General features: G+C 36.8%; 1 protein-coding gene and 1 long non-coding RNA gene across 2 annotated transcripts in view; both read left to right on the top strand.

Moving 5' to 3' along the window:
- Positions 1-5,462: 5,462 nt before the first annotated feature.
- Positions 5,463-13,778, top strand: LOC134672474 (cytochrome P450 4g15-like). The gene is made up of 10 exons (XM_063530410.1): positions 5,463-5,708; positions 7,701-7,790; positions 8,303-8,413; positions 8,932-9,117; positions 9,880-10,076; positions 10,988-11,048; positions 11,514-11,694; positions 12,347-12,498; positions 13,054-13,236; positions 13,626-13,778. The coding sequence occupies exons 1-10, from the start codon at positions 5,552-5,554 to the stop codon at positions 13,772-13,774; spliced, it is 1,467 nt and encodes a 488-aa protein (XP_063386480.1). The 5' UTR covers positions 5,463-5,551; the 3' UTR covers positions 13,775-13,778.
- A 391-nt stretch (positions 13,779-14,169) lies between these two features.
- Positions 14,170-15,477, top strand: part of LOC134672488 (uncharacterized) — a 44,016-nt gene continuing 42,708 nt past the window's right edge. Inside the window, exon 1 of the long non-coding RNA XR_010099344.1 lies at positions 14,170-14,515. This is a non-coding gene — a long non-coding RNA (uncharacterized LOC134672488). The remainder of the gene's footprint in view (positions 14,516-15,477) is intronic.

A 15,477-nucleotide genomic window follows, 5' to 3' on the forward strand; every position in this document is an offset into this window, starting at 1 on the left:
ACCGTTTTTATTATACATGGTGTGTCTGACCATGGGGCTTTAAATCCAGGGCTTGATTTTACTCGCTAAACTGAGCTACTTTTACTATGGGATCAACCCTAAAATCGGGGAAATTTTATTGGCTTTTCCATAGAAAACGTCGACATCTGATCGGCCAAAATGTATGAAAAAGTAAAATTTTTTTTTCGGGATTTCGGGGTTGGTGCCATAATAAAAGTAGCTCAGTTTAGCGAGTAGAATCGAATCCTGGATTTAAAGCCCCATGATCAGACACACCCTGTAGAGTTCAAATAATGCGTAGGCCGCAACGGTCAGCTACACTATGTACGATAAGAGCGTAACCGGTAAAACTTGTATTGCGATATTTTAAACCATTTCCATTCAAACGCCTTCTGATTGTATCCGGAGATATCTTAAAACCTTTTTTTTTTAGTTTTACTTGCCCAGCAGGCCCAGAACGCAATGATAGTAGTGGATTTTTTTAAAATGTCTGCAAGACCCATTTTAAATCCTATGTGGAGGAGGTCTTTTTTATTTTTCCCACGTTCTGGTAAGTCATAATCATTTTTATACTCCATATAATGCTTCAACCACTTAATTACAAACGCCTTCGATTTATTTATATACAATCAGCTTGGTTTCGTGACATTTTGGGCCCTTTCGGGTACCTACGTAAGTACGTACAGAAGCACACTGCCTCATAACGTGAATCGTTAGCGACATTCTTTTTTTATAAAATTTTAGGTGGGAAACTGTCAAAAGTTTTTTTATTATTTTTTACGAAGCATTGTAGGCAAAAGAACATTGTATTCAGCCAGTACTTTTTTTTCTGTGCCACATTCTTAAAATACACACTTACACTGGTCACGCTCTTGTCAAACACACTGTCTATGTACATATATACTTACTGAAATGCAAGGTGAACCGTGAATCTTGGTAAATAATATAGGTACCTTCTTAAAAGTTATTCGATCATTTAAATATTTTTCAAGCGCAAGCTCAAGCGCATGAAAAACTGTTCTGGAAATAAGTTGTCGCAAATTTTATGCTCTACAATGAATTATCTGCAAATATACTACACGTTAACCGTTTTTTTACAAGTAGGTACCTTTGCCCTTGAATAACTTCTGGCTATTTTTCGGGTTATTTATACAGAATTCTTGCGGCATTTTATTTTAACTAAAACTTAAAATTAAAATATGCTGTGCATATAAGAAATATGTTTAAATATTTATTTTTTGTGTAATAAAAAAAGTAACTAATTAGATACTTGCGGATCCGATAGAAATTATACTCCGCGAGCCAACTCGCACTTGGCTATAGTTATTGAAAATGTGTAACGTTCCACGGCAAAAGGTACCTTATGGCGGCTGGCGCTTACGTCACATAGCGCCACAATAATATTAGAGCTGCGCGGCGTTAACAATAGCATAAGCGCCAACCGCTATAAGGTACCTTTACCCATGGGACGTCATAAATTAGTTTAGTGTTAATTTATTCTGCGCGTGTATTCCATCCGGGAAAAAACTCGTTTCCGTAAATTATCTCATCTCACTATGACTATCATGAGGCACAGATACCATAGGGCATAAGTAGAACATCGGACATGTTTATAATTAAGTTACACCATATTTTGTGGTGTCTTCCTGCGGAGACTGCCCTTGCCCGACGAGTCATCAACTCATCAGTCATCACCATTACATTGGTGGTCGTACGTTAACACTAAAATGGATGTTAATGAACTTTATTAAAGTTGTTCATGGAAATAAATGAAGCTGGCACATTTGAATGAGAAATTATGTAACTTAGTAAATATACATTATTCATTTTGCGCAAAAAAAACGTATTTAGTTATGCTTACGAACTCTATATGTACGAATTGTATGATTAGTAATCTATATAATTTTTTTAATAATCATATGTTTAAGTCCGACTCCGAATTGATATACCTACTATACTGACTATAGTAGTCCTGCCTGTCTTTCTAGTTTAGTGTTACTCGTATAGGTACGTTAAGTACTTATGTATTTCTAATATGCTACAGTGCGCACAAAAATCATAAATCTATTGATTAACATGTACCTACTTTAATTATTTTAGGGATCATCCATTAATTACGTCATACGAATTTCTGGGTTTTTTTACCCCTCCCCTCCTCCTTGTCACACTTGGTCACATTTTACAAATCCCTCCCCACCTGGTGTGACGTCACATTTTAGGCAATTTTGTTTTCAACGAAATCGGCAATACTAACTCGGCATTATTTTTTTATTAAATCACCAAACCTTATAAAATTGCTAATATTTCTTTTACCAAAAATAGTACAAGAAATATTAGTAATTTTATAACACAAAACCAATTAGGAACGAAAATTACCTACTTCCTAAACCTCCTTATTTAAATGTACAGCGAATAAAAATATATAAATTAATTTTCGGTTACTGATGAATAGTGCTGAAGTTAAAGCACTATTCATCAGTAACAGCTATAAAGTGCAACATAGGTACCTGATACCAGTTCCTATTGGTTAAATTTCTTTAGAATAAACATATTATTATATAATATAGCATAGTACTAGATATTATAAGATTGTATTTAAGTATGTTACCTGTTAACAAATATTCCATCGGCGTCACAGTTATCTGACCAGTTTTGAACTTTGTTGCAATGAGATAAAGCCTAACGACTGCTCGGGTAAGTGTACTGCCGATAGTACCTATTTATACCTTACACAGTAGATTAAGGAAAATTGTTGAGTGTTACCGTTCGCCAACAAACTGTCATGCAGTTTGGCGAAAAAATATGTGTAATGGATTACTGTGTATTTTTTATTGAGTAAAAATAAATTAAAAAATTAAAGTGACGTCACAATTTTTGTGACTCCCCCCTCCCCCATATCACATTTTCTTGACCCCCTCCCACCCCCTAAACGTGTAATGGATGACCCCTTAGGACGTTTTTCTATGTACATAAGGTATTTTGGGGCAAGTGCTGACTATTTTTCGACAAGTTGCTTAGCTCTCACGGTTTATTTTATTTATCAGTGATATACGTACATTAACTTGTTGATGGCGTCCGCAGAAATATGATGGCGTCACTTTTACGTAAACACAAATTTAGTCATTCTGTCCCCGTAAGACCTAAGCCAATTTTTGCGCTTTTAAATTTGGAATATTCTTTTATTTCCATAAGAGTTCATAACTCGAATTTAAGTCATTTGTACTTACGAGGCTATGCCCAAAGGTTCCTTATACTCGTTATGGAGTTAAGAATGTATCCTAAATCTACGTTATATTAGGCTACCTAATACAAAAAATTCCATACTTTCTTTTAGATGTAGAAAGATCATCCTAACACCTAAAACCGCGTTTTTGAGAAGAAGTCAAAAGAAGTTTGAGAGTTTTGAAACGCATTTAACTACGTTCCCGTTGGAAGTTACATAGATGATGATTGTTTGTAATGATTATATGTATCTTAAAGTGTTTTTCTTTGAAATACTCTAATATTGATTTCAATGTCACTTACAGATTGTGAAATATTTGGCTTAGAATACAGCAAGTCTGACTATGAAATTAGGTAAGAAAAATCTTTGTGTGGATTTTTCTTACTGTACCTACATGTTATATGCATTATGCACATGTACTCGTATTACGGAGAGTGACACCAGTGGCAGCTTAGTGTTAAACAAATAAGAACAGCGTTAATCAAACAGCTAAACGTCTTAGTTATGAATTATGATGTATTTAAACCTAGGTACAACAGTAGGGGAGACCGAGGTGAGTTGTGACAGAGGAGAGTTGGAACATCGTCGAGTTTTTGGAATCTATTAACTAGAAACTAGGTCGCGCAACAGTGTGTGTTTGTTAGCTCGTAACTTGAACTAACAAACGCGCGCTACCTAGTTTCTAGTTAATAGATTCCAAAAACTCGACGATGTTCCAACTCTCCTCTGTCACAACTCAACTCGGTCTCCCCTAGGTAATAGGTACTTTACTGGATAGACAATTCAAATCGAATAATGAGGTAAAATCTTAAATTAAATGAGATACAACCGCATTGTATTTATTATTTATCTGTAATGAGTTCCTATAGGATGGCCGAAAATCAATCATGGACAAAAAAGTTTGGAATATTTACAAAAAATCCTTAAAAATGTAAATGTTATCAGATTTTCCACTAAGTCCAATATTTGGACATATACCTAATACTTAAGGGGCCCACTGATTATCAGTCCGCCGGACGGTATCGGCCTGTCATTTGTTAGGAACTGTCAAAATTTTGTATTAACTGACAGGCCGATGCCGTCCGGCGGACTGTTAATCAGTGGGCCCATTATATAATATGTAGTTAATTTTACAAGATTCACAGTTACAATTAAAACCCGCCAAAAATATGTTGAGTCACGAAACACACGAATTTGTTTACGAAATTCATCCGGGTCGGAATCCGTCGCTACTCACTTTGTCGCTGTCGGCACAGTCACGTCTAAAAATATAGATACGGGCAGAGTGACAAAAATATGTATACTAGACCTTATTGCCCATATATTAAGGTAGTGTATACCTATTTTTTGGCACTTAGTCCGTATCGATATTTTTAGACGTCATGTACACGTGGCAATTCTCGAGGTGAGGCACTTATTGATTGATTTAGCATAACATTATTAAGGGTACTTTTTTACTCGTTTAACCACAAGGAATATCAGTTTTGTAGTCAAACTCGTTTGGTAAAATTTGAATACAAGCAAAAACGAAAATTTTCGAATTAAGAAGCAAAGACAAGTAAATGATAATAACTATCAATTGATTATTTATTGCATCCCTCACTATTTTAGTAGATAGAGTCAGATCAATATATTTTGTCCATTTGGATTGGTTGCCTGATCCTATGTCCTTCCCCGAGCCCGAGCCTCAAACTATCGCCAAAACAAAATTCATCTACATGAGTTTAGCGGTGTAAGCCTGAAAAGGTAACAGAGAGACAAGCAGAGTTTACACTATGTGCTTATTTATCCCCGGGCCTCAAACTATCTTAATACCAAATTTCATCTTAATCAATTAAGCGGTTTAATCGTAAATCGGTAACAGACAGACATACAAATGAAAAATGCAGAATTTGCCACTGAAATTTGGACCTTTAGTGCAGGGAATGTAGGTAATTTAGGTGTTTCAAAACTGAATGAAACAAAACAAATGCGCCTCTGTTCATTGAATATGATTTAAATTTCATCTAACTGAATAAATACTATAGGTATTGGGCCTTAGAATGATATGATAAACTGTAACGCCATCTGCTCATCTCTACACAATAATACCTACTGCTTATGTACTTATTTGCGTTCTCAACTACGTAAATATAAAGTAAACTGTTTTTCTTATTTACTTGTCTCTTGTCGTGGGCCGGTCATTTGGAATATTTATGGTAAATTACATAATAAACTATGAAAAACATAAAACTCACTGCCACCTCGCATCACTTGTCAGTACAAGGAATCTCTGTTCAGGGAAGCTCGTGAAAGTCGTTGTTTAGTTTTCCACTTACGTTCGGGACAATGTTGATATTGTTAATAGTGTTTGTGTTAAGTGTTAGTTATTATGCGTATTTCAGAAGCACCCGGGGGCATTTGTACGAGTTGTCCCGGAGACTGGCTTCAGTGGGTCAGCTCCCGGTGCTGGGTCACATGCACTGGTTTATTGGTGGCCCGGAAAGTAAGTACACCATTATTATGGAACGTACTTACATAGTTGTATCATAATAATAATACACGCGATTGTACAATATTATATATATACAATTCGCCATAGGGTGAGGGTATAGTACCTACTTGGGATATAACGATAAAAAAAACAATGGGTTGCACTCCGGGAGTGCCGACAGAAGTGAAAACTCAATGACTGGTCCAAAATGTCTGCAGCACTATTATATGTATAATTGACCCATCCTTCTTTCTATTGAAAAACTTTAGATCCGAAATTGCTGGCCAGTGAGCTTAAATTTGTAGCGGTAATTGTTTAAAATTCGAATACAAATAGTAAAGTTACCTTGCAGACCTCGCATCTAAATATATTTGGTCATGATATTTTGAGTTTTATTCACCAGTATATACTAGAGTTCACTTTTATTAGCGATTTCATCAAGATGTAGCTTTATTGAATTATATTTGAGTGATATAAAGTTAAAATGTAACTGTCAGATCCTCGTATTTCAGCCCGTACAAGATTAGAACATTGAGCTTTATTGCTTAATATAAAAGTTCAGTTTTAAATAATTGACCTGATTATGATACATTATGACTAAAGTTCTTTGGTGAATAACATTGCCCGTGACACATGACGTCAGCGTTACGATACACGTTGCGCTGAATCGAGTTTATGATTTTTTCCCCACCTCAAAAAGTGCTCAGCGCCCCTAAAGAAGTTTTCACTTCAAAATGTACCTATGTAAAACAATCTCGCCGAAATTATTAGAACCAATGAGTTTTCAAGAACTTAAATAAATATGCGAAATATTTTTTTTTTTTGAATCATGATTTGTAATTTATTCACAATTACACAGGTCAAATTTGATATTTACCGCTAGCATTTCGGTAAAGGAAAACATCTTGAGGAAACCTGGTTAGGTAAATCGGTGAAGAAATTGGTGTACTTATGTGAATGTGAAGTCCCCAACTTGCTTTGGGTCAGCGTGTGGAATATAACTGAACTGAATATCTCTCGTGGATCCCAGTAGTGGAAGTTGGATAGTATATGGGGTTGATTATTAACACATTCACGGCGCGATTCGGGAAATGAATTAGAGATTAACTAGATACGATATAGTAAAGATATGTGACATCCCACGGGTAAAGGTACCTTATGGCGGTTGGCGTTTACGCTATTAAACGCCGCTCCAATATTATTGCGGCGCTATGCGACGTAAGCGCCGGCCGCTATGAGGTACCTTTTTCCGTGGAACGTCACATATCTTCACTATTTCATATTTAGTGAACCTCTAATTCATTTTCCGAATCGCGGTGCCAGCCGCCATAATAGGTACCTTTTGCAGTGGTACGTCACATATCTTTACTACATAATTCATAATATCTAGTGAGTCTCTAATTCATTTCCTGAATCGAGCCCTCAGTGCCAGCCCGAGCTACGCGCTACGAGCGTAGCCGATAACACGGGAAAAACCGTATGTAGCGAAAAGCGCCTACGAACAGTGAACTCCCCTAGGGAGTCGCTGGCAATGAATGTGTTAATATTATTAATAAAATAACATAACGAGACATACACTTAGGGATCATCCATTAATTACGTCACACGAATTTCTAGGTTTTTTTACCCCCCCTTCACGAAATCGGCAATACTAACTCGGCATTATTTTTTTAATACAATATTTTTGGTAAAAGAAATATTAGTAATTTTATAACACAAAACCAATTAGGAACGAAAATTACCTACATCCAAAACCTCATTACATATTTAAATGTACAGCGAATAAAAAAATATAAATTAATTTTCGGGTACTGATGAATAGTGATGAAGTTAAAATGACGTCACAATGTTTGTGACTCCCCCATGTCACAACATGTTACATTTTCTTGACCCCCTCCCATCCCCTAAATGTGACACGTAATTAATGGACGACCCCTTAGTCAAAGCCATTCTTTTGTCTTCAATTACCCACTATTCATATTCAATGTCTTAAAATATTTACAGGAATATTAAATAATATAGAAACACTCGCTAATAAAATAGAAGCATCCGGAGGATTAGGTCAAGTATGGATTGGGCCTACTATTTACGCCGGTAAGTATTGAGAAAAACTCACCCCTATTTTTATACAGACATTAATTACTATTATTGAACTTAATTGGTTTATTTTAGGTAATACTTTTGAGGATTTTTTGCACCCACTCATACGTGGGTTACGACTTACGGCGTTTAGAGTTAGACCAAGAAAAGTCTGCAGCGATTTTGGTAGCCCACGCAGTGCAAGTGTTATTTACACGTCATAATTTCATAGAAGTTTGACGTTTAAAATGACGCTTACACTGCGTGGGATATCAAAATCGCTGCTGACTTTTCTCGGTCTGACTCTAATTCGATTTTCTACTGTAACTCTGAAAAGGAGCGGATTCAGAATAGTCGCAGACAATTAGAAAAAAAATATTGCGGCGGTTGTCATGGTAGAATCATTAAATCCTCAGCCCTCCAGCCCACCTCAAATATCCTTTAGTTATTTTTCATAATATTCAAAGTTTATGACAGTGCTGAGTGTAGTTGACAAACACTACTATACTAATATTTTGTATTTTCAGTCATCATGAATCCGGCGGATATACAAACAGTGCTAGAGAAGTGTTTACAAAAGGATGCATCATACAAGTTCCTTCGAACTTGGTTAGGAAACGGACTTTTTGTGGCTCCGGGTACGTATCAAATGAGACCCTGATGCCTTAGGGTCTTCCCAGATCACTCAGATATATCGACGCGCATTCGGCAAAATGCGATAGGAAAAAGCTTTATGTCCGCGTAATAAGAGCGAATAACACACCCGGAAACAATGTGTATACCGATAGCGCCGCGTTTCCGGAACATATTAACACTATTATTAAAAAAAAAAAAGCTGTCGAGGCGGCGGCAGGCGCTGGCCGATGCGAGTCGAACCGAACGACGACTTTTTCGCTCTTATTGCGCAGACATAAAGTTCGGGTTTTGCCGATTCCGCGTCCAACGAAATATGTGGGGGAACCCTTAAGGGGCAAGTGGAGTAGCAATTTTCTCCAAACAGAGATACTCAATTCTTTCCTCTTTGGTTTTTGACCCTAGATTTTTTTTTTTCAACACAGCTTTATACATTCCTGGAGCGCATTGGGGTTGTGCAATAACAAGGATTAGAAATTCGTTAAAAATTCCGTGTGACTCAACAGACAAATTTAAATTTTAGTGGACCTCTGGAAAGTTCACAGACGTCTCCTCCTGCCCCTGTTCCACAACCGAGTGGTGGAGAGCTATACGGAGGTGTTTGGGAAGCACAGCGAGGTGCTGGTCCAGAGGCTGCAGGAGACCGTGGGCGGGCCCGAGTTCGATGTGTTCAAGTACGTCACTCGCTGCTCGTTGGACATTGTGTTCGGTTAGTACCCTATCTCTTAAGTAGTATCCAGACGGGACTGAGCAAATATCAGAAATAGATAGGATCAGAAATTAAATTGGTGTCAATCTCCAATTTTAGATTTATGGTGATATTAGAGCCCTCTAAATTGAAAAAATGCCCCAGAATGAAAATACTGGCCTCACAAATTGATATTCTTGCGTCCGCACCTCATTTTATCGGTAATACCGGTCATTATCGGCGGTTCAATTCGGTGAGCCAAATTGGTATTTGCGTCCACACCTCTTGATTCGATCGGGCAATTGTATCAGATTGGCGAAAAATTTACTAATCTGGATACGCCTTTAACTATGGGTCTATAAACCACTCCGTTCTTTACTTCATTCTTTCTATGACTTTCTTTTCCCTTTTTTTTGTGTGTTGTGTGTTTGTGTGCTGTGTATCGTTGACACAGCACACAAACACACAACACACAAAAAACCACGGCACCGACTTGAAAGTTTAAATGTTTCAGTTGCTAGCGCATATAAAACGTGATAATATTTTATTTTGTCCTGTTTGAAGTCGGTTATTTTACTATATTTTTATTTAACCCGGCTATACCTACTGGTTAACCCCACATTAAACCTCCCTACATAGTTTTATTTAACTGACTGTAAAATGGAATACACGTCGGTTACCTCTTAAGGCAACTCTAGGTATTTAGGGCCCTATCCTCCTTATAAGTCTAAATGATTATGATTTGGATTGTGATTTAAAAAAATGCCAACTACCTTTATTCAGAAACCGCAATGGGGGAGCGAATGGATCTCCAACTTAAACCAGAGAACGGCTACGTGAGCGCGCGCAACGCGGTCATGTCCATTATCAACATGCGCCTGTTCAAGGCGTGGCTGCAACTTGACGCCGTCTTCAACCTGACGCCGTACGCCAGCGTGCAGAAGGAAAACATCCAGCTGACCCACCAGTTTACTGATGAAGTAATTTATTATATACTTCCACATTTTAAAATGTTAGAGTCTTGCTTGTCACTTTATCAGCCGGTGTCCAATAGTCCTTGGCGCGCTACTGCAATCCCTGCTCACTGTCTTATAGTTCGTTTTTTTAGCATTAGAAATAAGGTTAACAATCTTGATGTGTCTTTTAATTGAAAAACACATTTTAAAATAAGTTACGGTAAATATGTAACAATTATGAATCTAGTACGATCATTTATATTCTTCTGCTTTCATAAGTAATAGTTTTTGATTTTTAAAAAGCGTTTTTCAATTAAAAGACATGTCAAAATCGCTTACCTTCTTGCAAGTTCTTTCTAATGCTAAAAAAAACGAACTATAGATACGAATATTATCGCGCAACAATGTGAACAATGATACATTATCTTACGAATAAAGTAACTCCCCTTTTATAGTACTCGTACATTCTAAGGCACTTCCTTCGTGACTCTAAGGACTCTTAATTGATTTATTGCAGTTCATTGTACATCAGCATACGCCTGTTAAAAAGCTAGCTGCAATATAAGCTCTCTTAAACTCCAAGCTAATGCCATGTCACACACAATAATTATGTAGGGCATATATGGGGAGACAACGAGCATTGGGGCTATTCATAAATTACGTCATTTCAATTTAGGGGGGGGGGGTTTGGGCATCGGATGACGGTAGCATGAAGTAGGAGGAAATGGGGCCATTTGAAGCATGATTTTTGGATGATTATAGGGAGGGGGGGGTCAAAAATCGTCAAAAATCGATGCTAATTTATGGACAGCCCCATTGCTATAGATCCTTTAATAAATAAAACCACAATAAACTTTTGATAGCACTCATAGACTTTCGAATAAATATAATATAAAAGATAGGGTTTTCTAGTCTGAATTCCATGATTGTTTCAGGTAATTAGAAAGAAAAAGCTTTTGAAGGAAAATTTTAGTGCCAGTCCCACAGAACATGAAGGTGAGATTTGGATGTTATTATTGTAGGTGGATTTAAGTAAGGTAGGTATGCGTGGTAAGTAGGTAGGTATAGGTACTTATGGCTCACTGCAGGCGAGATCCATGGAATTATGTTTGTGCCTCATTTGTTTCTAATCTATTACTTAATTTTAAAAAGCTAAGCTAACTGTTAAAAAAGTTATGCCAAAATACAACTACCGTTGAATGAAATACTCGTCAAGAGCGCTCACCACAGTATCCATATTCTTATAGAGAAGGCTTCTCACCTAAGATTCTAAGTAACTATTGTAAGATGTAGAGTGTAATTACATAAATAGCTATGCAGGCGTGGTGTCATAAGTTCTGAACACCACTTAATTTGTAAAAGGAGCAAGTACTAAGTAGATTTAGTAGATCATTTTGTATATCACACCCCCTAAGATTATTTTCTTGCTGACAGTATAATAATTGTTTTCTTAATTTGCAGACGGCAGACGCGACATATTAGACATGCTGCTGAGCCGAGACTATCCATTCAGCGACGAACAGCTACGAGAGCACATCGACTCCATAACTATAGCTGGAAATGACACCACTTCGCTGGTAGTGGCCTACGCGCTCGTCCTGCTTGGCAGCCATACGGGAGAGCAGGATAAAGTGTATAGAGAGTGAGTAAATTACTTAATTATCTAATTAAAGGATATGATAGGTAACAACAAATGTAATATGAATGTTCTACTGTCCACTGGCGACAGGAAAACGACAAACTAAGTACAGAGGGGCTACCGCGAAAACCGAAATTCGCAAATTGCGGGGATCTTTCTCTTTTACTCCAATGAAGGCGTAATTAGAGTGACAGAGAAAAATGCCCGCAATTTGCGAACTTCGATTTTCGCGGTTATAGCCCAGGCTATCGACTAGATATTTTTTCACGCAGGAAACGATCGTCTTTTGCCTCTGTATTTCTTTATGTTTGTGTAAAAATATGCATATACATATTACTAATTGATAAAGTATAACCTGCAAAAATCTAGGTACTTACTTAAATTTCGATATGCTTATTCAAATTAGGTAGGTAGTTTAAGCTAATTAATATTGTGTTTTAGGCTAACAATTTGACCTGTAGGTACTTAGCAAGTAGTCGAAGGAGGCCTTTAGTTAGAACAAAACGTTAGGTACCTAGGTACCTAGGTACTCGTATATTTATGTAGGTTATGTTCAGTAAATAGGTGTTTAGTAGGTTAGAATGGTTAGATAATGTATTATTTTATTAAACATTAAATATGTGTCTATAATATGGCATCATTGTTTTTATTTCAGGCTAAAACAAATATTCGGTGAATCTAGAAGGATCCCTACTAAGGAAGATTTAAACAAAATGGAATACTTGGAACGGGTCATAAAAGAGACAATGCGGCTGTATACAGTGGTTCCGGTAATCGCGAGAGAAACACAGGTTGAATTAAAATTGTGTACGTATCTACGACTATTATAAATGATCAGCTGAAAAATTGTTTTGAAATTTACTCTGTTAAAATTAGCAGCGAAAATTTTTCGGCAGCTAACTGTAGATATTGGCATACTAAATGATTCTCTAATATCACTTTCAGCGCTCCCATTACTAGAATCCCCGTAGTTACCCTAAATTGGCAAATTTAGGGTAACTACAGGGCTTCTAGTAATGGGAGCACAGTTTAACCCCTTTAACTACAGTTTAACCCCCTTATTCATAAACGCGCTAGAAACCTCAATTAGCTACTAATCGTTTGTCTTTATCTGTCATTTTGACTTATGTATTTGTAAGTTAAAATTTAAATAATCACGCCCGTAAAGATTTATGAATAAGGGGGTAGGTACCTAAATATTTTAAAATTAATGTTTGTCAAAGGACTGTCTCATTTCAAACATACACAGAGAGAATCGTACTTTCATTGTCTTACACTAGTACTAGCACCCAAAAGAAAAAGATGAGTATAGTTTTGTTTGTTCTTATTTACGGTTTGACCAGCTATAACTTACATTTTCAGCTACTTGCACACTGCCCGCCGGCGTGGGCTGCGCCATAGTGCCGTTCGTGCTGCACCGCTCCAAGAGGCTGTGGGGGTCCGACGCCGATGACTTCCGCCCGGATCGTTTCTTGCCGGAGAACTCCGTCGACCGCCATCCCTGCGCCTTCATACCTTTCAGCTATGGAGGCAGAAATTGCATTGGTAAGAATGCAAATATACATTAAAATTATTTTTACCACGCCAACTGGTTCTCTTGATTGTTCAAAAACCGATAGGTAGCAAAAGTTACATTTTATTCACATGTGAGGCAAAGTAATCAAATGCAAATTTTGAGTTGTTTCCTTAAGTTTGCTGGTGGAATTGACTTTTAAATGATGATTTTTAATGATAAATATTTAATTACATTCATTTGGATTCGATTTGGTTTGATTTTGTTTAATATCATACAGTTAATATTTTCTTTGCTACGCTAGTGGTTCAATTTTGGAATCTTTCGCTTGCTCGGGTATCAATATTAGCACGAGCGGTTAAACAACAACTTTGCCCCCTTGTAAAACAAATAACTATTAATTATTTCACTTTACTTTCAGGCCGCTACTTCGGAATGCTTGCCATAAAGTGTCTGCTTGCAAGCATCCTTCGAACGTATGAAGTTTCAGCTAAACCATGCGGTACTTTGAAAATAGAGATCTTGCTCATTCCAGTATCGGGGCACATGATAACTTTAAGGAAGCGGTGATAAATGTGATAACGAATAAAATATTACGAGAATACCTACTCAGAGTTTCAATAATTTACCTACCTATTTTTAACGCCATTTCAATGTAGCATTTATAAACTTCATTAAGGCATAATATTTTAAAATATTGTTATGGTACTTACTACTTAGTTGAAATAATAATTGTCAATAATATTATGTTGTCAACTGTTGTCAATACTGCCATATTGTCATACCTAATGATTGGAACCTCTTCCATCAATTAGTGAAAAAGGTGCGAAAGGGCGAAATTCAAAAATTCCATGAGTGATTACTGGTTATTATCTATCTTTGATTAATCATTCGCGTCTAATATATTTTTCACCACACCAGCTCGGAAAGAATTACTTTGCACTTCAAAAACGAATAGCAAAGTTGCATTTTATCCACATGTGAGGCAAAGTAATCAAATGCAAAGTTTGAGTTGTTTTCTTATGTTTGCTGGTAGAATTGACTTTTAAATGATGATTTTGGATGATAAATATTTAATAACATTCATTTGGATTTGATTTGGTTTGATTTTGTTTGATATTTTACATTTAATATTTGCTTCGGGTTGGTGTGGTGAAAAATTTTGTGTTTCACTCGGGGGCAAATTTTGTTTAACCCTCGTGCTTTGAAACCCTCGCAACGCTCAAGATTCCATTTTTCGAACCACTCGCTACGCTCGTGGTTCAATTTTGTAATCTTTCGCTTGCTCGGGTATCAATATTAGCACGAGCGGTTAAACAACAACTTTGCCCCCTTGTAAAACAAATAACTATTACTGGCATGTCCAGCCTCTGAAGAGGCTGGGCTTCTTTATAATATGGTTAAGGATATCATACAAATTAGAAGTTGTGAAAGTTAGAATGTTATAGATTAATAAAATTATAGAGCCACTATGAGGGTGGCATTTGTGAAAACCCTCTATAAAAATAAAGAATTAAAAAAATATATATATTTTACTATTTAGCCGCCTTTATAACCGATAAATCTCTGAAAGGTGGGGGGAAGTGACCGAACAGAATAGTCTTATGTGTCTTTCAGTAGGAGTAGCAGCGAAAGAGCTATTATTGTTTTTCTTTGTCACAGTCTCACATTTTATTTGCTCCCCACCGTAAATTTAGTATGGATTATGGTGAGCAATAAAATATAAATGGTCAAGCATATCTTGTCAGTAAGTATAGTAGAAAAAGGCGGCTTTGGAAAATGTAAGCGCGAAGGGATATCGTCATAGTGTGGGCATAGAGGTACAATAACATAGAGATGACACGGGGGAGGGTCCAAACCTGCGATCATGTCCAAACGACCGAACGAGATGCACTTATGTAAATTTCAGTAGGAGTAGCAGAGAAAGTGGTATTATTGCTTGTCCTTACGATGATCGACAACGATTTGTCATACACACGGTGGATAAAACTGCGCAAATTGGACTGCACAGTTTAATCGCTACGATTTATAGTTACGTGTATAGCCGGCATTACGTAGATTGTTTTTGGTATGTTGTCAGGAATGTTAAAACGTGTTTTTAATATTGTCGCTTTGCGTATGTTTTGTCCATTTTACAAATCGCATACAATTTTTGATACACGTTGTAACAACTTGGCACTTGGCAATCGTAAGTCACTGGAAAGCTTGATAGTGAATAGCCTGTGTGCTTTTCATTTCTTGTCTATGGATAAAGTACAACAAAACAAGATGCA

The sequence above is a fragment of the Cydia fagiglandana genome, chromosome 17, assembly GCF_963556715.1.
Source record: "Cydia fagiglandana chromosome 17, ilCydFagi1.1, whole genome shotgun sequence".
NCBI classification, from domain to species: domain Eukaryota; kingdom Metazoa; phylum Arthropoda; class Insecta; order Lepidoptera; family Tortricidae; genus Cydia; species Cydia fagiglandana.